The sequence below is a fragment of the Diadema antillarum genome, unplaced genomic scaffold (genome assembly GCF_040938485.1).
Source record: "Diadema antillarum isolate AM-2024a unplaced genomic scaffold, OU_Dant_1.0 scf00000048, whole genome shotgun sequence".
Classification (NCBI taxonomy): domain Eukaryota; kingdom Metazoa; phylum Echinodermata; class Echinoidea; order Diadematoida; family Diadematidae; genus Diadema; species Diadema antillarum.
Genome location: NW_027270937.1, coordinates 1,475,654 through 1,499,433, shown reverse-complemented (window position 1 = coordinate 1,499,433; position 23,780 = coordinate 1,475,654). Strand labels below are relative to the sequence as shown.

At 38.9% G+C, this 23,780-nt stretch overlaps 1 protein-coding gene and 1 long non-coding RNA gene across 2 annotated transcripts; both read right to left on the bottom strand.

Moving 5' to 3' along the window:
* Positions 1–1,932: 1,932 nt before the first annotated feature.
* LOC139715425 (uncharacterized) lies at positions 1,933–4,368 on the bottom strand. Its single transcript, XR_011709822.1, has 3 exons — positions 4,181–4,368; positions 2,847–2,994; positions 1,933–2,053 (listed from the first exon to the last, which is right to left on the bottom strand). It is a non-coding gene; the product is annotated as an uncharacterized lncRNA (long non-coding RNA).
* Positions 4,369–20,132: 15,764 nt separating this feature from the next.
* On the bottom strand, positions 20,133–21,308 carry LOC139715414 (melatonin-related receptor-like). The gene has a single exon (XM_071626987.1). The coding sequence runs from the start codon at positions 21,306–21,308 to the stop codon at positions 20,133–20,135; it is 1,176 nt and encodes a 391-aa protein (XP_071483088.1).
* Positions 21,309–23,780: the final 2,472 nt, after the last annotated feature.

The window sequence follows — 23,780 nt, the reverse complement described above, 5'->3', positions numbered from 1 at the left end:
AATTTCACCAGTGCTAAGAAGCTTGCACTAGCTTCCAGTCAAAATTCATACACAGATCAAAATGTTGATATTAACTTTTGAATCCACACTATTTGAAAGAACTACTTTAAATAGGAAATACACCAGAGAGAAACCTTCGTTCAAAAGGTAGTGACTTATTTGTTATCCTGAATAAAAAAACAATGGCATACATTTGCTTGTAATGTCTCTACCATTACAGTCTAAACGTGAAAAAAGGTATCATTGTAATTGCAATTGTATGTTTTTGTTCAATCATTTCTATCCTTGAGCACAAATGGCATAATACAGAATGTTTCCATATGCTATATATTAAAGCACTGTTGATTATTATAATTATTACTATTTTTATTGTTATGATTATGATTATGATGATGATTATCATTATTATTATTATTATTATTATTATTATCATTATTATTATTATCATTATTAAAAATGATGTCCTACTTTATGACACCACTACCCCCCCCCCCCCCATTTCTGCACACATACAAACCCAAAGTCATTAAATAGAAAATCAAAAAGAACATCGAAATAATGTTCTGCTAGAACCTGCCTGTCCATTCATAGAGCACACACTCTTGTGAAAAGTTTGATGCTGCTGTGTGGAGCAACTCTGTGATTGTGGTGAAATATTGCTATGATCTCCTTCCACAATGATCCCATGGCTTGGATTTTAGTGCAGATGTTCAGCTCAGCCACCCTAGTCATTTGTAGCTGTTTCGGGTTTCTCTTGGCTTTCTCCAGTAGACAGTTGTTATCTGCTTCTCTCCCTATGCAAAGAGGAACAATTGTTTTTCACAGACAATGTTACTTCTCCATTGCAGAGGAGAATGATGACATTTGATACAACAGTCATAATATACTTCTTAATTAATTTCACACATTTCTAAAACTACACCGATTTCCCTAAGAAAATAATTGTATGATAATGTTCCTTTCATATCAACACTTTGGTAATGTTTTACTCAAAAGTGCTAATACATCTTTTTTTTTTATCATAAAGTTTAAATCAATGTGATAATGTGCATAACAAGACTGTAGTAGGATTACACCTAATTGTCCATTGCACTGGATTTTCTTAGTAATTGTCTATGACAAAATAAAACCAAATACTACATGAAAAGGTGTTATGCTGTTTATTGATCTTGCTCACCTTTAGCATGGTGCACAATGTAACCTTTGAGTGCAGTAAGAAGAGGATGCTACGCCAGACGAAATGGTGAATGAACATATTGTTGACTAGAATCAGGAGCAGAACTAAAGTAAAGAATAAAGAAAGCAGGGCATCACAAGTGAAAATCAGTGACACAGTCAATTCCATGTAAGTAATGTCTCAGACATTTGACTTCTGAGTGAACAAAGAAAAAAACACATTGACATGAGTAAAACTATAAATGTATATTGAGACAGTTCATTTTCATCTTCTCTGCCAAGAATTTGTCATACAGTATGTGCCATTGACTTTTGCAAAGTTGATGGTATCTCATATCAGTACAGAGTGTGTAACTGTTCTTCCTCATCTCCCTTGCCCCCCCCCCCCCCCAATAAAAAAATAAAAACACAACAATAATCAAACTAACAATAAAAAACTACAGTTACAACAGTCCTGAAAGATACATGACACTGAAGAAATGCACACTGCTACCACATCAAAATCAGACTGAGGGACAACATTGCCTTTATACCAAAATGCAACATGACTACAGATAATTAGATGTCAAAATGTTGGATTCCATGTTATGTCAGTGCTTCACATTCATAAAACTACAAATACAGTTGTAATTAAAGAAAGAGTAAGACAAAACAATTATTTCAGTATGTGGCAAATCATATTAGGAATATTATTATTACTAGTAGTGTGCCTGCACTGTCTATTACACACTGGTCTGTCTAATTTACTCTAAGTCCGAGAAATCTGCAGGAATGTGGTATGGAGTACAATACTGTAAAGTAGCCCATCATCGAAGGACAGCACTCATTTCATTCCAGTCTGCAAGTTGTTGGGTTGTCCACACAAATGCCTCAATATCTGTTTGTAATGGAAGATGAATAAAAGATGTCAGTCACATGAAACTTCATCACTACCAGTTCTGTAAGATCATAACATTGATGCACAGATTTGCAAAACATCACACTGCCCCCCCCCCCCCCCCCCATCCCTTTCAGGTCTATATTCTACAGCTTACCAGAATCTGAAGTTTATGAACGTCTCTCTGGTTTAATTTTACAATTTGCCTAGCTCTGAATCCCTAGCCTCCATTCCCCCCCCCCCAAAAAAAAAAAAAAACCTCTGTGTTTCAAAGAACCATAGATTGTAGAAAATCAAAACAAACAAAATGAAAAATCGCAACCTAAGGCAAAAGTACTTGCCACGTATAGGCCAATTACGTCTACATTGAGGCTTTTAGGCTCATAATATAGCATGATAGAACAATTTATGAATTCATGTGCCGAGCATAAACGTTGCACAGGAGTTTTTTTTTTTTTTTTTTTCTTGTTGTCTATCCATTATTCCAAATCAAATTTGCTGGTATGGTATTCTTGACAACATTATCAAACTCTTCATTGTTGTTGGTAACGCCTCAATTAGACAGGGAGGTGGGAAGAGGTCCTCCCTGATTTAACGTTAGACTTTTAGCAGAAGTAACTCTAAAATCACTTTTTTTTTCATGGAGAATTCAAAGGTAATCAAAACAATTATTTTAGTATGTGGCAAATCATATTAGTAATATTATTATTACCAGTAGTGTGCCTGCACTGTCTATTACACACTGGTCTGTCTAATTTACTCTAAATCCTTGACAGATAGCAATGTAACTTACGGGTCTTGTTCAAGCTTGAGATGATAGGAGAAATCTGCAGGAATGCGGTATGGAGTACAATACTGTAAAGTAGCCCATCATCGAAGGACAGCACTCATTTCATTCCAGTCTGCAAGTTGTTGGGTTGTCCACACAAAGGCCTCAATATCTGTTTGTAATGGAAGATGAATGAAAGATGTCAGTCACATGAAACTCCATCACTACCAGTTCTGTAAGATCATAACATTGATGCACAGATTTGCAAAACATCACACTGCCCCCCCCCCCCCATCCCTTTCAGGTCTATATTCTACGGCTTACCAGAATCTGAAGTTTATGAACAATGAACATCTCTTTGGTTTAATTTTACAATTTGCCCAGCTCCGAATCCCCAGCCTCCACCCCCCCCCCCCCGAAAAAACCCTAGTGTTTCAAAGAACCATAGATTGTAGAAAATCAAAACAAACAAAACGAAAAATTGCAAACTAAGGCAAAAGTACTTGCCACGTAAAGGCCAATTACGACCACATTGAGGCTTTTAGGCTCATAATATAGCATGATAGAACAATTTATGAATTCAGGTGCTGAGCATAAACGTTGCATTTTGCTTGTTGTCTATCCAAATCAAATTTGCTGTTACGGTATTCTCGACAACATTATCAAAGTCTCCATTGTTGTTGGTAACGCCTGAATTTAGACAGGGAGGTGGGAAGAGGACCTCCCTGATTTAACGTTAGACTTTTAGCAGAAGTAACTCTAAAATCATTTTTTTTTTTCATTGAGAATTCAAAGGTAGTCAGAGAAATAACATCACTTTTAGAGTAACCTAGACAGGTAACCTGGACAGGTCAAGAACACTATTAACATTGTAACACTGTTAACTATCTTAATTAGATGTTGAAGTTGTAGGCCTAGATATAGACTCCCTTAAATGGATCTAAATTCCTGGAAGATTCAGACATAATCAAGTAAGATAAGAGAGTTAAATCAGTCTACCTGCCACCTGGGAAGTAGGTCGTTGCATTACGTATTTGAGCTCGTAATACAGGAAACAATAAAACTTTACAATATATCACCAGTTAGTGCGTTTAAGATTCGATGCAAATGTGAGACGTGTTCATTTGACTTTAGTTCGAATCACTTTCCCTGCCTATTCTCCACTTACACCGAATAATAGATGTGGGACTGCACACGTAGATAACGAACCTAGGACAGCGCCAAACGAAGTCAATGTGATCTGCAAGAATACATATTTACGCTGATTTGATATTCTAATTCCTCATTCATAAATCTACATTCAAGAATGTGAAAACTGAACAATTAAAGTGTCAATACAGAGCGAAATGTAACTTTACCGATTTCATCTGTCTAGCTTCCGTTGCTCTGGGCGCAGCCATTTTAGACGCGCGCGTACGAGGACGTTTGGCAGATGAATGATTTATGATGACGTCCGGCGTATACGCACCGTCAACCCGCGATCGTGCCACTTCGTGAAAATCGTAGACCGACCAGTCGAAGTTTTCACGAAGTGACACGGTCGTTATTATTACGTAATTATTTGAGATTGAGGTTCAAAAATTTGTCAGGTTGTAGATCTCGGTATTTACTATCATAATATGCAAAAATCTTAAAATCGAAAATTTACTCGATTTTGGCCGGTCGTGCCACTTCGTGAAAACACCGACGATATATATATATATATACATACAAAAAGAAAAAAACTCATTACATGTTATTCAGTAATTCTTCAGACTTTTTTCTGGACAAAATGTTTTAAAGGGGCATTCCAGACGATTTTCATAATTTCACATCACGTGGTACATAACTCAACAACTATATATTTGTGGAATTTATTGTGGTTCTTTATTATCATTATTATTATCATTATCATTATTGTTATCATTATTATAAGTATTATTATTATTATTATCATTATCATTATTATTACTACTACTACTACTGCTACTACTATTGTTATTATTCACAAGCTAAGGTGTTGAGAACACAGTGATTGACTATCAAGCGGTGTTCCCCACTGGATTTACGAGTAAATTCAAAGTTTCTGTCATTGTTTTGTGTGCAAAGGTCATACCTTTACAACAATGTAGCTACTGGTTATTTGAAATTAAACGATCATGAATTTGCCATACAATTTAGAAAGCATGGCGTTTGTCTACAACTTTACTCATTACATGTCCAGGGTAACAAAAATCTAGAAAAATTACACAAATTTGAAAAAAGAAACAGAATATTTCCCCAAAGCATGATTACGTCGCTGTCTCAGAATAATGTGGCACACAGGATATTTAAGCCATGGCAAAGAAAGAATCGAGCAGGCGAAAATATGGTATACTTTCGTCTTTGTTTTGGAGACAACATGGGTCCGTTTCATGAAGCTATCACATAAAAGGTATCACATAAATCTTAGAATGTCTAAAGTCGCTCATAGCTGGGAGAGACTTTCACAGAGAAGTAAAAACCATTTCACGAAGTCTCTCCCATAATTGTGTCTTAGGAGAGAGAAATTCTCTCTTAAAACGTTCATGAAGCGGACCCCTGGTCAGCGACAAACACATCTCAGAGTTAGGCAGACTTTATTCAAATCTATATACACTATAAACTACAAAAAAAAAAAATGATTGCATGATACATGAACTCACAATTACTGATAAAAGATCCCGGACAAACGCCACTGAATATAGGACTTTAATTATTATCTTACAGTGCAACATTCTTATCATTATTATCATCATATGGTAGTATAATTATCATGAGATGAATGCATAATATAGTTTTTCAATAGATAGGTCGAAGCGTTATATGGTCTATATGATTAGTCCGTAGTTAATATTGATTTCAATAATATTATTTGAATGAGTTTACTTGGTCAACACATTCATATCCTTTATCCATAATTTTCACATCCATGACTTTCGGTCCTGCAGTTTTAAAAGCTATATCTATTTTTAGGCCCCATTATATTTCTGTAACTTCTTTGAGACACCATAACATGACCATTGACACTTTTTTTGTTCAGTTGTTGTTGTTTTTTTAAGGGAAATTCAAAGATTGGATTGCATACATTTTGTATTTTTATTTGTTGCATTAATGTCAAATAATTTGTAATTCCTTTGATAAATACGGAAATATAAAAACAATTTGAACTTAAGTGAGCAAGGTTTGAAATGTGTTTCTTCGTGTTTTCTTTCAGATTCTACTTCCGGTTTCTTAAATACGATCAGTCACTTTGATTTCCCTTCACGTGATAATGAAATTTAGTGCTGCTAATACATGTTTGCTGCGTATCGTAGGCTTGCTAACAACTGCTCAGAAAATAATGTCAATCTTTGTGTGTGTGTCTGTACTTCGTCATTCACCATTGCATTTATTGCGCTTCCTTCTCCTGAGATGTATTTCCTTCTGTGCATTTTGTCTGCATTCTACTCTATTTGCACTGTTCACAAAACTTCTATCAACTTCTGTCAATCGAGTTTCTTACATGAATAGGAGTTGCCTATTCAAATGTCTAGTACAGTCATCACAGCAACAAGCAGGTTATTCAAATATCTTCATGGCCTTTCTCAGCCTAAATACTAAATACTAGTACTAGTAATAATAATAATGATAATAACAATAACAATGATGATGATGATAACAATATTTATAATGATGATGATATGATAATGAAAATAACAATAATAATACTTTTTCATACATTATTCGAATGAATTAACTAGCATAATCATGTTTACAGTTTCGCAAGCACCTGTTTTTCTTTTTGTATAATTTGTTATAGTATTTTTATACTACTACTATTACTACTACTAATGATAATGATAATAACAATAACAATGATGATGAAGATGATAATATTTATAGTGATGATGATGATAATAATAATAATACATAGCATTTATAAAGCGCTTAATATCATATTTCTAAGCGCTGGGGAAAAACAAAGATAGAGAAGGAGTGAAGAAGAAAACAATAAGGAAATCCACATTTAAGTACAGTAAACAATCATATATACAACAACAATTACAAATACTACTACTACTGACACAGATAACACTGCCTAAAGAAATATGTTTTGAGGTTTGACTTAAATGAATCTAGTGTATTGGCTTGTCGGATGCTGATGGGAAGATTGTTCCACAGTTTAGGGGCAAGAGAGGAAAAGGCACGATCACCATAACGTGTGTTGGTACGAGGTCTGGAGGATAACTGAAGATTGGCAGTGGTGGCAGAACGAAGACGTCTGGTTGTGGAGGATGTGGATGCAGAGCGGAGAGAAACAGGATCCTGAAGGTAGGGTGGTGCAAGGTTGTGGTTGATTTTGAAGATGATTCTGTCTTGGATCTGTAGCCAGTGAAGGGACTGTAAGATTGAGTTGATATGATCTGACTTTTTAGGTCGAGTGACAATCTTGCTGCAGTGTTTTATATTCGTCGAAGGGGTGCAATGTGGGAGTACGGGAGACCAGCAAGGAGACCATTTCAGTAATCCAAATGTGATGAGATGAATGCATGGACTAATCGTTCCGTGGATGACTTATCGAGATATCGCCTTTTCTTTCCGATTTTGCAGACACTCCATAAGGCAGATCGACGGATACTTTTAATTTGATAATTGAAAGTCAGGTTCTTGTCAAGAATGACCCCGAGGTCTCGAATTCTCTCTGACGAAGAAATGCTTCCAGATTCAAAGTTGAGAGATGGCAGGCGGTCTGTATTACGAAACTTGGATGACAGATGAAACATTTCAGTTTTGAGCTCATTAAGCTTCAGTTTATGCACAAATGACCATCTCTTGACATAATTGATGCGGGCGGAGAGTCTGAGCATCGCCCCCTCATGATCTGATGAGCTCATGATGAGGTATATTTGAGTGTCATCTGCGTAGGTTGCATGTTGCATTCCATGATGAGAGTTGATAAGTCTTCCCAAAGGACCGGTGTACAGGATATACATCAGGGGTCCGACAACTGATCCTTGAGGGACCCCGTACAAGGAAGGGAAAAGGGTCTGGAGTGAGTGCCATTAACAAGAATCTCCTGATTGCGTCCCTCCAGATAAGATTCTATCCAATGGAGAACAGTTCCTTTGATACCATAATCAGACTCAAGACGATGAAGGAGACTGTGAACTAGCGTATCAAACGCAGCGGAGTAGTCTAAAATAACGAGGACAGCTTTTTGACCTTTGTCCAGAGCAAGCAAGAGATCATTAAGGACTCTATACCAGAGCGGTTTCAGTAGAAAGAAAATGACGATAAGCCGATTAATGAGGTGGAAACAAGCCGTTTTCTTCCAGATAAGTCCTGATATGAGCTGCAACAAGTTTCTCAAGGACCTTGCTAAGAAATGGTAAGTTAGCGATAGGCCTGTAGTTTTTTAATCATTCCGTTCAAGACCAGGTTTCTTTAGTAAAGGTACCACATGCGCTGTCTTGAACTGCTCAGGGACCACTCCTGAGGAAAGAGAGAGGCTGATGATTTGTGTCATAAGAGGCAGAAGTTCGTCGAGGCATGCCTTTACCAGCCATGTGGGGATGGGATCCAAGCTGGAAGACTTTGAGGATAGTGACTTGATGAGGGATTTCACTCGGCTTTCAGGAACAGGATCAAACTCTGACAGACTGCAGTCAGGTGAAATCCCAGGTTGTGCTTGCAAACAGGAGAACTCATGAGAAAAATCATCAAAACAAGAAACAATTGAGTTGATCTTGTTCTCAAAGAACTCCCCAAAGTTATTGGCTAGGTCTTCATCAGAAGAGTGATCAGGAAGTGCTGCGGAGTGATTAGGGGTCGACAACCTTTTCACTACCTCAAACAACTGCTTGGTATTTGATTCCTTGATCTCGCACTTGAGGTTCTTTGATTTGGCTTCGAACAGTATATTGTAGTAAGCTTCACATTCCTTCTTGTACAATTGTCTATGGATGCAAAGTCCAGATTTTACCATTCGACGCTCTGCCCGCCGCCTGCACCTCTTATACCCCTTTCCCGCTGCCCGTCTCGGTGAACCACCGAGAGGTTCCCCGGTGAATTCACCGGGGAACCTCTCGGTGAAAGTTTCAGTGCCGTCGTTTCACACTGCTCTCGGTGAAACTTTCCCCTAGACGGGTTTTCTGCTCGCAGCGTGGGTGATCTTATGTAGGCCTACTTGAGTTTGTTGTGCATCTGCGATTTGGTTTTTCCGATCCCATGTTCAGCAAGTTTTCGGAGGAGGGAATCGTACGCGGCAGCGTCAGCCGACGTCCCGCTCAGTTCTTCGTTCACTGCTGCCTCGCTATGTAATTGAAGTAACAGTCTCTCTTCGTCTTTGGTCCACACTCCAGCCATTTGCAAAATTCCCTCGAAAAAATCAAGCAAGAGGCGGACTGTATCAGACTTTACTGGAAGAGTTAAGAGCTAGACACTAGAGGATGACGAAGAAGGAGGAAGCATCAAATCGATCAAGTACACTGTAAACCTATATCAGCTTTGTATACACGGCGTGCTAATTAAACAATACAATGCACAGCACGATGCAAAACAATGCCGTCGCACTGTGAACGTGTGTCGTGTCGTGTGTATGTTTACAAACACGAATTATTAGTACCAATGGTACCCTGTACGTGTGGATTTGGGAGGTCGAGTGCGCGCTAGCTAGCTGAAAACGTGTGCATGACCAGAAACAAAACATGACCTTTGACATTAATCTGCATATTTTCCCCGGTGTTTCACCGAGACAACCTTTCACGCTAGGCGCTCTCGGTGAACCACCGGGTGATTTCCCGTTGAACTATCGGTGTTTACCCAGGACGCTTCTCGGGTAAAAATTGCCCAAAATTTCATCGGTGTTTCACCTAGGCTTCACCTAGGTTTCAACCGAGAGACCTTTCACACTGCGGGGTTCCCCGGGTGCCCCCAGGTGCCCCCGGGGAAGATTTTCTTCAGCGGGAAAGGGGTATTAGCCTCCCTAACCTCTTCATTATACCATGGTGCATGCGGCTTAATGGTAATGACCTTGCTTACAGCGGGAGCATGCTTGTCAAGTAGTTGAATCAAGGTCTCATTATACATGTCGACAGCCGTGGAAAGGTGAGATGAAAGTGAAAACCCTATTGAAGAAATGATGTCAATGCTCCGCAGCTTCCTAAAGGCGATGCGCTTCCTAGGATTTTTTGATCCCGTAGTGTAAATGGTTGTGATGATCAGAGAATGATCAGATGGTAAACCAGATATAAGGTTGAGACAGGAAACTGTATCATCAACTTTCCTAGAAATTATCAAATCCAAGGTGTGACCCGCTCGATAAGTAGCTTCCTTCACATGTTGTTGAAACCCGAGCAATTCCAACGAGTTTAAGAAAGATTTTCATGACTGTCACAGCTATTGTCAACATGGATATTGATGTCACCGATTATGACTGGGCAGGTTTCAGCAATGGCCGCTGACTCCAGAAGAGTGAAGAATTCAGAAGCAAACATGATATAGATCAGTTTATTTTGAGAAGAAAGTGGTAGCCTGTAGATGGCATAAACTCTCAGAACGGATGCGGGTGAGGATCGGATGTTAAAGTCCATGAGCTCAAACGATGAGAAGGTCTTTGCATCATTCAAAGAGATGCAAGCAGAAGAACGGTGGATGACACAAATTTCCCCTCCTTTGGAACCCCTGCGAGGACAATGTGACATGCTACAATTTGGAAGTGTAAGCTTAAGATCGGCTAAAACATGGGCAACCGAGGACGATCCTAACAATAATAATACTGGTTCATAGATTATTTGAATGAATTAACTAGCATAATCATGCTTACAGTTTCGCAAACACCTGTTTTTTTCTTTTTCTAGTAGGTGTTATTATAGTATTTTGTGTTGTACGTTGCACGAAGTTATTTTGTCCTTTATCATGGTACCATTAATAGGAGTTTTCGGGAAGTTTCTGTACAGCTGGCGCAATTCATCTGCGATCTACTGCATCCAAACTGCAGGTCACTTGTGTGGCTCCGTGGTCGCGGCGGAGTAATGGTGACAACCAGCCAGAAGGATGGGGGATTTCACGCAGCCGTCCGCGCAGGATGGAACCGAGGACGATCATAAAATGTGGATGTTTCCAACCGTAGATCATAGGGTTGACACAGGTATTGAGCACGAAAAGTTCTCCGCAAATATCCAAGACGATCAGCATTGCCCGGGCGTATCCAGGCTCTTTTTCATTCCCACGGTAGACGACGATAGCCAGACTCACTGCCATGGCTGGACCGATACACAAGACGGAGTAAAAGCATATCAAACAGAGCATGGTTTGGTGATTTTTTAGCTCTATGTTTCTCTGTCGACGCGCCTGGCTGGTACTAGAGGAGTTTTCAAGTGAGCGGGTGTTCTGTCTAACATGTCTGAAGATCTTGCAGTAGCTGCATAGGGTCACAAGAAAGGTAATTGTCACAAAGATTGCCCGAAACAGTCCCAGCGCTTTGTTCGTGAGATGATCGGAATTGCAGGATTGTGTGGACATGTCGTATACAACGACGTGATCAGATGCTTGAGGAATAACCAAGGTAACAGTGGGGGAAAAACCAGCAGAAGACAAAGATACATCCGACATTCCTCCTCGAAAAGACGCGAGACTGCGTCTCTTTCGTCTTGGTGATAAGCACGTAGCGGTTGAGAGCAACCACCATTATGGTAAGCGACATGCAGGACGTCGCAATGGGAGAAAGTGTGTACAGCACCTGGCAAGTTGCATCGGAACGTAACCACTTCTTGTCCTTCAAATACATAGCAGCCCAGAATATCCAGAGGAAACAGATTACTGTTTGGGAGATTCCGAGGTTGATGAGGAAGATGTTCGTCGCCGTCTGAAGCTTCCTCGACATCGCGAACGCGAGAAAGATCACCAGGTTCTCGACGATTCCGACTACCGCCGTAGTGGGTGTAAACGTACTTAGAATGACTGCGGATCTGTAGACGAAGCTAAAGCTTGTGACATTCTCTGAGTGAGTTTTCATACATCCTCACTGACTCGAGGAAACCTGAGGGTATCACAGTGTGATGCATTATTAGGTGTCACGACATAATCAAGATTCACAACCGTGCCAAAATGTCATATCAAATTTTCTTCGTTTGCAGCATAGCAGGTCCTACAGATCAACCATTGCCGTAATTTCACGTACTGAGCATAAAAGTTCACAGTACGTTGATACCACACTTTGAGGTGGACAACACCTAATCATAGCAGCAAGCTACAACAAGCTAAATAGTTACTTACATTTCGAAATGGAAAATGACAAATACACGCCGAATGATGATTATTCTTTTTTGGGAGGGGGGTGTTGGCATTCCTAGGGATAGGGGTGATTATTCGGTCCGCCCATTTTTAGGGGATTGAATGATTCATAGAGTCAAGATCTTACATGAAAATGACAATGATTTAATGAGTCATGTTTGATTTATCAGGCATGCACAGGAAAAAAACAAAATCATTGAAACAATAGAGTTTATAGTGTTGTGCGTACCAAAAGCATCTTACCTTATTTCGTATTCAAAGTTCACATCCGTTGAAGAATGTCTGTTCTTCCGTTGCTTGAGCGCTTGTTTATGGATAATGGACTGGAGAGGTGTTTAATACCACGCTCCAATATCACGCCGATATTATGAACCACAAGTAATGTGGATAGTTTTGAACGCACGCACACATGTACGTCTCATTAGCGCCTTTCTGACACGGAAAACATCATAATAAATGTATACAGGCTGGTGACAGGCAAAAGTGTAACTCTGACTAAATAGTAGCGATGCACTCTCTATAGGCTTTTTGCTCATTAGCCCATAGCTCAATACGATCTGCTCGGTTTTGAGTACGCTGAAGTCTCGCTACTTCACGCGCTTTCGCATTCATCTGATTCAAACCGAAGCTGTCTATCAAAGCAACTCTGAGCCACTGAACATGAATAACATGCTTCTGGCAATTCATTAACCATGCCTCATTTCCAACACCGATGTGACATATTTTACATAATGCAATAGGGGAAAAGTTGCACCCATTCTATGACTGAATTCTGGTGGATAAATGCCAGTGTTTTGACATTTCAGTTTTTTGTTTTGTTTATGAACAAAATTGTACAGTGTTTTAGTAGTAGCCATGGTAAAAAAAAAAATCATGAGCGTACATACTCGATCGATAGTAGGTTCGAATCCTACTCGAGTATGTACGCCCAGACATGATTTTTTTTTTTTTTTTGGTCATGGCTACTACTAAAAACACTGATCAATTCAGTGCATATTCACGTTGATGTAGGGCAATTTGTTAATCAGTTGCAATGAAAAAACATCTCGACGAAAGAATTTCATAAATTTGAATAACAAAATTGTACTTTATGAATAACCATATATAACTGTGGAAATTTTCAAATATTCCAAGTTTTATCGTTAATACAAATGTAATAGTAAGACCTTTAAAGTGCCAATAATAAACTCCTTCTCATTGACAAGTTGCTGAAAATGAATACTAAGTTTCTTTTCGCCTTGTCTTTCTCCGTCTTTCTCTTTTATTCCCCTCAACTCCTCTATCTTGAACACAAACATCGATACCAACACAGACTACACTGCCTACACCCTGTCACAAGCAGCTGTTTTAGTGTTAAGGGTATGGTGTTTAGAAGAATCGGGCAATCGATAACTTGCTATACTTTTCCCTGTATTTTGGAGACAACTGGTAACAGGTCAGCGACAGACACATCCCAGAGTTAGGCACCTTTTATTCAAAACTATATAAAGTACAAACTATATGTATATATATATATATATAATCAATGAGTGGATGAGGTGCACGACAATTAATTTCTTCGAAGACAATAAAGTGCCCTCTTCTTCCTGCAACGGGCAGCTTGTAACCAAATATAAATTATATCATCGGCAAAATCGTGCTTTTGCTATTGAATTTGCCAACTAAAACAGTTACTCCTTTCCCCCCTAAGAGTGCTAAAAGTGATTCCAAGCCTGCTATAACTTGATGTGATGCCTGCAACTTATTTCTATTGATTTTATGTCTCAAAAATGAATTTATGGAAGTTTCATGTTAAATTTGTGAGATGATGTCAACGTTGCGTCATTCCGTCGCGTGTGTGATTCTTCCTAACATCAAAGCAAAAGGTAAAAATTTAAGATTTTACAACCTTCTTGCTTTTGGCCTGATTTTGCTAACACCTCTACCATTCTGTTCTTTCTAGTTTTACAAGGCAAGTCCACAGTAGCTTGGAATTGCAGAATTAAAATAATGTTAATATCTTGGTTAGAAGATCATGACATTTGTTCTAAAACAGATATCCGTCAAACGAAGTAACATATAGTAAACAATGTAAAATCGTGTCGTGTCCTCAACTCACATTAAAAAGAACCTGATTTTTATATGCGATTGAATGACGCTATTGTCTTGACCGCCAATGCTCTATCTAATGTGAGGTTCCAGAAATCAGCGAGCTTTGATTCGCAAGCACGACGCGGCCGGTAGTTGAGCGTACCGTGTGCAAAATTTGCTTCTGCGCATGATCAAATCCGGGAACGTCTCGTCCTGGGAAAAACGAGACCGGTACTCGGCCAAAATAATTTATCATTCAGTCCTGATGCTGGGCAGGATTGAGCCAGCCAGCCAATCAGCGATCTTGTCCCCACGCCTCCGTCCTAACAGGAAAGCAAAACTGCTCAGATATGGGGACGGGAGTCCGAGTACGGGGACTGTCACAGCTAATTTGGTTCCGGGTACTCTCGGTTTTCCGGTCGTGTAGCGAAAACTCCCTATCGTCGACGAGACCACGCCCTCCATTGAAGGGGCTACGCAACAAAATGCATATTGACTTGTAGTGATTCATGATACATTGAATATCACGTATACGTGGCCAAAAGATATCTAAATATGTGCCATATATTCTATGATATTTTTAAAATGTTTCTCTTCAGATTAGTTGGATTATACGCCCACAAAAGAAAATACCTTCCGAATTAAAATTTTGTCAGTGACATCAGATGTCGACCACTGTTGAAATACTAATATAATGCTTTTAAAAAAGTCATTACCATTTCCCTTCCCCGTATAGATCGACCATAACTTTCATGTTTCACTGCAACGTCTTTTGTTAATCACATTAGTACCATGTAAAAATTCAAGTCATGCTCAGTTCAGGGAAACGTGCATTGCAACGTATTCTGTCAATCATTATCAAAACGTGTATTTTCACTAATCGGACATTACATCTGTAAAGTAAATATCATGAAGGGATATTGTCATATTATCATAATTCTCCATTCAGTCCGTTCACAAAGACGTGCAAACAAATAATTTCTTTGTCAAAATAATGTGACGAATATTTCAGTACTCTTCGAAACTCAGTTACGTCTATTTTTGGAATATATTGTTGTGGTGCATCTATTGTGATATATGTATGTTTCATATCAAAATGTATTTACATTTTAAAGGGATGGTATATTGAGGCTTCCAACGTTTTTGATGATGATTTTTTTTTATGGACAACGAGAAACCTCTTATGAAATATGGAAGGACATATAATTCCAAGAGGAATTCAATGTTTATTTGATGAAAATTGGTTTTGAAATGGCAGAGATATAAAAAACAAAGCAATCGTAATAAAATATGGTAACTACGTGTCCTTTTGTTCGGATTGCTTTGTTTTGCTTCGTTTTTGGATATTTCAGCCCATTCAAAATGGATTTTTATCAAATATACTTTGAATTCCACTCGGAATTGTAGGCTTCATAATATTTCATATATAAAAGTGGTTTCTAAATATCTTGCAAAACGTTAAAGCCTAAATTCTAACCTCAACCAATACAGTGTACTATACCATCCCTTTAAGGTTGTTTGTATATTGTGATTTTCTTTGAGGCTTTTACATCAATATATATAAATATATATATATATATATATATATATATTTATACATGTATATAGATATAGATATATATTATATATATATACATGTATATAGATACAAATATATATTTTATATATATATATATATAATGTAAAAGTGATTTTTTTTTTCCTAGCGTTTTTCTTCAGATTATTATGTACTTGGATTATACGCCCACAATAAAAGGGCCCGCGAGACAGACACTGCGTGCATTAAGCTCCGGGATGTACATGTATTGCCAGTTATGGCATGGAGTGTTTGTTTGTTTTTTTATAGACCCCCGGATATTAGGACACTACAGTAAGAATCCTTAACCCACTGGCTATCTTCAGGCACAGAACCAATTTCAGTTTGGTAGTGAGTAGGTTGAAGTGTTGAAGCGTTGAAATTTCCGCATGCTCTCTTGCCATAAAAACAGAAGGACGCAAAGCCAATCAATTCAAGAGATTCGGTGAAATTTGATTTATTCAGTGCCTTGCAGAAATATCATTTTGATCACTTACTGGATCTTCTGTGGTGTGATAAGTTACTAGTATTGGTGTGTTATAAGTTAGCATTCATACTTTATTTCACGTACTACTTGTTTTGTGGAGATTAAGTCAACCATCATTATCTCAACATATCATGTTCGAATACAAAATTTGTTATAAACATCCACCCACTTTGGACTTCGTGAACACAAAGTCTACGTTTAATTCCTTGCCTTACTTGACCAAAGCGTCCAAGTTCTATTTTTCTTTGAAACTCAGTGTTTAAAACGTCATTCAACTCAGTTCAAATTTCATTGAAATTCATTACAGCCAATCAGCCACAAAGGTCAAGAAGTACATGCAACATGCAAATGTAAATACAATGTGTTCTGATCACGTGGATGATGAACTTGAAGTTTGGGCTAAGTAACAATATACAATGAAATATCACGCGAATCTTCATCATTCAAATGAGTCTCAATTAGTTATTTTCTGCCACCAACTATTAAGTGTAAAAAGTGCTTAAAAAGGTTAGCACATCTAACATACATGGCAATGATAGAGGAGACCCTTAAAACACAAAACTAGAAACATCACCGATGGTGATGAATACCCCAGCATATTATTTCTGTGGTGACTGGTGATACACTGCCGCGAATAATAAACAGTAACAAATATGCTGTTACCACGACAACTTACTTTTCTCTACTCACTCCGGAAAGATGTCTTGCACGAAGTTACATTAAAATCGCCTGAGGTGGCAAATTTCTTCCGACTTCCTCACAGATTGGAGAAATTCCTAATATAAAGAAGTTTTTGGTTTTGGTTTTGTTTTTTCTTGATTTGGGGGCATATTGCACTCTTAATATTCCACGACAATGCAATTTCCCCTACTCTTACAGATTTATCTTTCCTAAGTTCAACAAGAGTACCAAAGTTGGTTGGAATCGCTGAGAAACTGAAGAAGACTAGTTCCATCGGCAAGACTTTTTTTTCCAGATTTTGGGAGCCATGTTGCCATGTTACCATGACAACGCACTTCAGCTACTCTTAAGTATTGTCCCACACGACAGCCTATTTTATGTCACAATCACCATGTGTACCAACTTTCTTCATAATCGCATAAAGAACTGGAGAAGAATTCAAACTGCAGCTCCTGTGCCGTATACCCCCAAATAAATAGATAGATAAATAAATAAATAAATAAATAAATAAATAAATAAATAAATAAATAAATAAACAAGCCAATCAATCAATCAATAAATAGATTTTTAAAAGTGCAACGGGACCCGCCGCAACGATAAATTTAAAAACAGTGTATCAATCCAAATACAATTTCAGGGTATGAAACTTTGAATGAGGTTCATTTGATTGATGATTTCATAGAAATATGTTTTCTTTCACTATTACGTAAAATTATTTCGTACCTTAGTGAGTGATTTCGCTTCCTACTGGTCTCTTCTTCAGACTGCGTCGTATGAAGCAATGATTTGTTACCCACATCTTACAGAAAATCCCATCCAATTTACTTCCTTGGTCAAAGAGAAATGACGAGTTTTATAGAGCATGTCAGGAATCCCTTCTCCAAGTTATGTAAATTAATTAATACGCAGTTCCAAGAGCGTAAGTGCTACCATGACATATTTTACAAAGATCCACATTTCTCTGTGACCATCAAATCTAAATGAATGGAGTTTTCTGCAAAATATAGCTAAGATGTTATATTAGATCATGAAGAAACTTCTAGACAGTTTGATCATATTGGAAGTTATTAATGTGAAGATCTTTTTTTTTTTGGGGGGGGGGGGCACACTGTACTGATTTAGGGACCAGTAACATGGCAAGACAATTTCCAGCAGATTTCTCTTCAAAAAATGTGTGCTTGTACGGGTTTACCTGTGTCTTTTCATGTGTGCTGAGTGTGTTCGGTCTGCATACCTTTTACATGATTGGGGGCTGTAATGTGCTGTTACCATTGCTGTAACTTTGCCGCTACTGTTGAAACTGTGTCTTGCACAATAAATTTTACTTTACGTTGATTAAAAAGGGGACCTCCGGATGATTTTCAGACTTTTAAATTTGAACAACTATAAATCAGCTGAACTGAGTACAGAGTTTCAGAATTTATAGTGATTGGGATGAGGAATGAGAATGTTTTCAAAATTTATAACAAATTGCAATAAGCAAGGATGATGACATGGCAGCCTCACCATAAGAATGCATGAGTTGGGGCTCACGGAAGCAGGACAAAAGAAGAAGGCATGCATAGATTCTTCACAGGTGAACTTGTTGAGCAAGTGGTATTGTAATGGAATTGCACTGCTACATTTCTGAAATATATGAGGCTCTGATGTCATCAACACTGTTCAGTGTAATTTGTTTAAGATTTTCAATTTATTGGTTTCTCTGCTCAAGGACCACAACAAATTCCACGAATCTATACATGGAGCTGTTGATTTATGTACTACATTATGTGAAATTATGAAAATCGTCCGGAATGTCCCTTTAACATGTGTGCCACACATTAGTTTGAATCACTTGAAAACTGGAGAAGTAGTTCAATGCGCATCATTTGCAACAAATCGACCGCGCAACAGTCCGAACACACTCTGATTCCCCCTAAGCCCTTTCAAATTTCCTTTGGCAGGGGTTAAAAAAACACCCACAAAAAATCATACTCGCATTCAGATATCTTGCAATTCGTGTTGTGCTCTTTCATCAGACACCAAACAAAATAAAACGCCTACTTCTGTCTTGATATTATGCAGCTACAAAATACACAAATTATTATAATCATTATTATTATCATTATTATTTTACAATATCCATTTCGCTCTCCGTTGCGCCTCCTGTCGATTTCCAAAGTTATATCACGGATCACGAATATCTCGTTACAGAACTATGCAGCTGCAAATATGAAATATATATACAGATACATGCAACATTAGCTTCCTGACTACTCCCTATAAAAATGAAAACATGCCTGCAGAACTGTTGATTTTGAACAACATGATATACATAAAAGAAAAATTAAAAACACGATTATATCATAGAAAACACGATTTCAGTTAGATAATGACGAAAATGTAAAATATTAGCCAAAAATGTTCGCTGGAAGTACCATACAGTTTCATAGCGTACCCGATGGTATTTGCTGCGTCCTCTTTTTATTAAAGAGATTATCGAAAATCAACGAATCGGTCCACAGCACTATCCACCGATCTTCTGCTCATACAACACCGCCTAAAAGTAGCGTAAACTCATGAATCACCCAAGAAATTCGATCCTTACGCGATACAGGCGCGATATGCGCATTTCATGAGTTTGTCTGACGTGGAACCTTCGTAGTTATCCATCGATGTGCGCCAGATCGGCGCTTTACCCGATTCCAGGTTTGGAGCAGCTCAAAACTCGGCTTCGCGTAAGACTTTACGCAGTATTGCGCTGTTTAGAGTGATTTTTGCGTAGTTTGCCTTGTTCCTGCGCGGGAAATGAGCGAAATATGCGTGGAATATCAGTGATCGTTCGCGAAAATGTCGCAGCCATCGCGTTCATGCGCGAATCATGCGCGATTCACACGCAGTTCATAAGGGATAATGCGCAGATTATGCGTGGTTTTTCGTCGCGCACAACCAGGAATTCGCCCTTTTGGGGGCCTTTGCGTGCCTATGCGCTGTAAGTGCGTGGTTTGTTAGTGATTTTGGGGTGATCTTTTCGTAGTTCTCGCGCAATTCATCGATGATTTCCATCGCGTAAATCAGCAAAAATTCTCGACGGACAAGCACGCACAACAAAATTTCTTGCGTGATTCATGCGTTTACGCGACTTTTGGGCAGTGTGACCGGGCCTTCACGTGCGTTAATTTCACTATCACGACATACACCGTACTTGAAGAGGGAGCACTGCTAAATTGACGCCAGCATTGCGTCACAGTCTGGCCTCACTGAGGGCGCTCTGACTTTCACGCCGCAGAGGTTTCGTGAAAGATCGCGAACTCGCCGAGGAATCACGGTCGCTGCTCCGACGGACGTTGAACCGTTGCAGCAGGCGGGACGGTTGCGGGATCTTTCCCCAACGTCCCCGGAGCATGTGGCCGATGACGACCCTGATCTTAGGGTGCTTCGATCCGTAGATCACCGGATTGAGGCAGCTGTCCACAACCAATAGCGGGCCCACGAAAGACAGGGACCGTAACGCCACGTGGAGCCGATGTCCCTGTAGGAAGGTGATGGCCAACAGCACACATGCATACGGACAGATGGACAGGGTGAAGCAGCTGATCACGCACAGCATATTCATCGTAATTTTGAACTCAATAAGTGACTGGCGATCCACCCTTGACATGTCCCGTTTAGTATTTAAAGAATTCTCCGATGCTCGTCTCTTTGCAGCTGAAAAGACACTCTTCCTTACACGCCTTAAAATCAGCCAATAGCTAACCATGTTTATAACAAAGATGACAAAAACCGACACTGCAATGACATAAATGAGAGGTTTTGCGCTCGGCTTTTGGAATTCGCAGATGCAGAATCGACTGACGGTGTCGTATCCTATGCAGCCATTTCCCGTTGCTTCCAAAGCTGCCAACGCGATGGGTGGCATTACCCAGGATAAGATAGCAGTACCGATCATAATCTTCGTAGAAAAGAGTCGGTTATAAGTCTCCCTCGATCTCGTGATGAGGACGCAGCGATTGAGGCCGATCGCCATGATGGTGATGACGCTGGTGGAAACTGACACGATGTTGAGGGCGGCTATCATGTCGCAAAACCACATGGGAAGCGGCCACTCGTTCTTGCCGATCATCCCCGGGATTTGTGGCGGCTGCACCAGGCACACCAGCATATCGCTGATACTCAGGCTCACGATGAAGATGTTGTCCTTGGTCTGCAGTTTCCTGGAGAGAGCGATTGCGAGCAGTATGAAGACATTACCAGTCACGCCTATAAGGGCCATCACACAGAGGGCGCTAGCCATGGCAATGTCCACAGCCGAATGGTAGCTATGAGTTTCATTAGCCATGCTTTCTGCTGACAAGGTGAGCATCGTATTTTCGTCGCTTGGTAGCACGAAATTCAGGGTTGTCAGTTCACCTCCGCCCATTGTTCGTGATCCCTAAAGAAGACAAAGTAAAGTGGTTAATTCTCATTTACGAAAATATCCATAAAATACAGAATCAATGTCTGCCCTGTTATCCGTCCATTGTTAACCTGACAAGTATAGTCCAGTCAAAATACGACAAAAAGTGGGTTAACCCACAACTAATTGCAACAGAAACGATTCCACTTGCATTTGACCCGGAAGAGCTATTAAAATAACGTATTAAAAGTTCCCTAAAATTCGAGTAGTGGATCAGTGTCTAATTTGCATAAATTCAAAATGGCCGCCATACAACCTGTTTATGCCTATATCTCGGGATACGTAACCAATAGAAAGTAAATTCCGGTTTCTAAACCTATGTTTTTTAGGTCAAGGAATACAATTATGTTATCTGTAGCAACTTTCAAGCATCCCTTTATATAGTTTTTGCATATATTTGCATATAATTATATGCAAAATGGCCGCCATATTGCCTGTGCAAGCCCGTATCTTCGTATACCATTAATGAAGTACACTCAGGAATAAGTCGCTATATATCTGGACATAAAACCCACAAAAAAATATATTCTGGTGTCTAAACCTATGTTTTTTTTAGGTCAGGGAATACAATTATGATATTAGCAGTAACTTTCAAGCTTCCCTTTATACATTTTTTGCATATATTTGCATTTAATAGATGCAAAATTGCCGCCATAATTCCTCTACAGGCTTATATCTCTATCTGTAAAAGGTACCCAGTGGTGGTGTCTATGGTCTTAATTTTACTGCTGAAAGTCACTGTTGTAGAAAACGTTCCAATCAGGAATAATCACCTATATTTCACTAAAAATTTGCATATATCTATAAATAAATCTATTCAAATTAAGAGTAGCTTATATCCATAAGCTACTCTACAAAAGTTTCATGAGTTTGGACATTTGTTTAGAGAATGTTCTTGTCATATCAGGGTACCATGTCACTCACTCACTTTCTGAATAAAAGACCCAGGGGTCCAGCCCTCACTGAGTATCTCAAGTTCACCTTCCATCCGTTCTTACAGACTATTACTTGGGAGAGAGGAAATTGGAAGACTTTGGGAACCTCTAGGGCCATATCTACAAGCCTTTAGGGACCTCCATGGTCCAGGGAGGCATGATGTTCATATATTCATGACACTAGCAATAAATGCACCTACAGTACTAAGTTTGTTGAAAATTTGACCATATGTTTTCAAAAAGAGGATCAAAAATCAAAAGTGGCCCCCAATAATTTGGTCCCAGCCCCAAGGCGTCCGCACCTATAGGTAATATTTAAGGTGCCTTTGGGCATCCTGTGGCCTGGGGTGGAGGGTTGGGGTATATATATATATATATATAATAGATGACGAAGTATGGTGGTAATGCATTTCAGTTCAACAGTGCTATTTATTCAGACCAAATTTTCGACGGATACATTCGTCTTCCTCAGGATCGACAATGACAATCGTGAAGAAAGACGAATGTTTCCGTCGAAAATTTGGTCTGACTAAATAGCACTGTTGGACTGAAATGCATTACCACCCTAATTCGTCATCTTTTCTGTACTGGTGCCAACACATGGATTACAAGTATCATATATATATATATATATATATATATATATATATATATGTACAATGTGTAATATTTCGAAAACAAGTTAAACTGCGAAAGTAAACTTAAATCTATATGCAATCTCCAAGATATTCAACTTTGTACATTATACCTAGCTCTGTTACACTTGGTTCTACTTTTGTGTGTGTGTGTGCGTGTGTGTGTGTGAGGGTGTGTGTGTGTGTGAGGGGAGTTTTTTTGTAATAGATTCCTTAATTTCGGGGTTCTGGGACCTTTTGGACATGGTGTCTATTTGAGCACCTTGAAAGTCTATCATCCTTGGGATGCTACTTGCCTAGTTTGTTGAAAATCTGTCATTACATGGGTTTTTTAAAGAGAACCTGGAAATGGTTTTTGAAAATGTATGCATGACCGACGACCGGACAGTAGAATATAAATGAGGGCTATTTGCAATATTAGCTTGAACCTTTTTTGCTGTCTTGAACCTTTGGCTAAGATGAGTTTAAAATCTAATGGATCAAAGTCACTTGATTTCAAGAAAACTTTCTTTCGTTTCCTGTACATTATTTTCATTTTCTAGCTTGTGATAATACAGATACTAAGGTATGTAATGTGATCTCTCAAAATAGAGATCAATGATAAAAGTGAAAAACGAGTATACAAAACTATAGCTTACACTCACAGTGTTTTATGTGTTTACCACAAATTCTGGACTAGGATGGTGTGAAATTGCAGTTGATTAATTTAAAGCAAACAGGATCTCGGCTCCATTTCATACTGAAGCGTGGTAAGTCTCACGTTTCTTATTCCTAGTCACCAATTAGAACAGCATAATCTCACTCCTCACATATTTTAGAAATACAACATTGCAAGTGTCTGATATATAATGGCCCGCATCTGACAC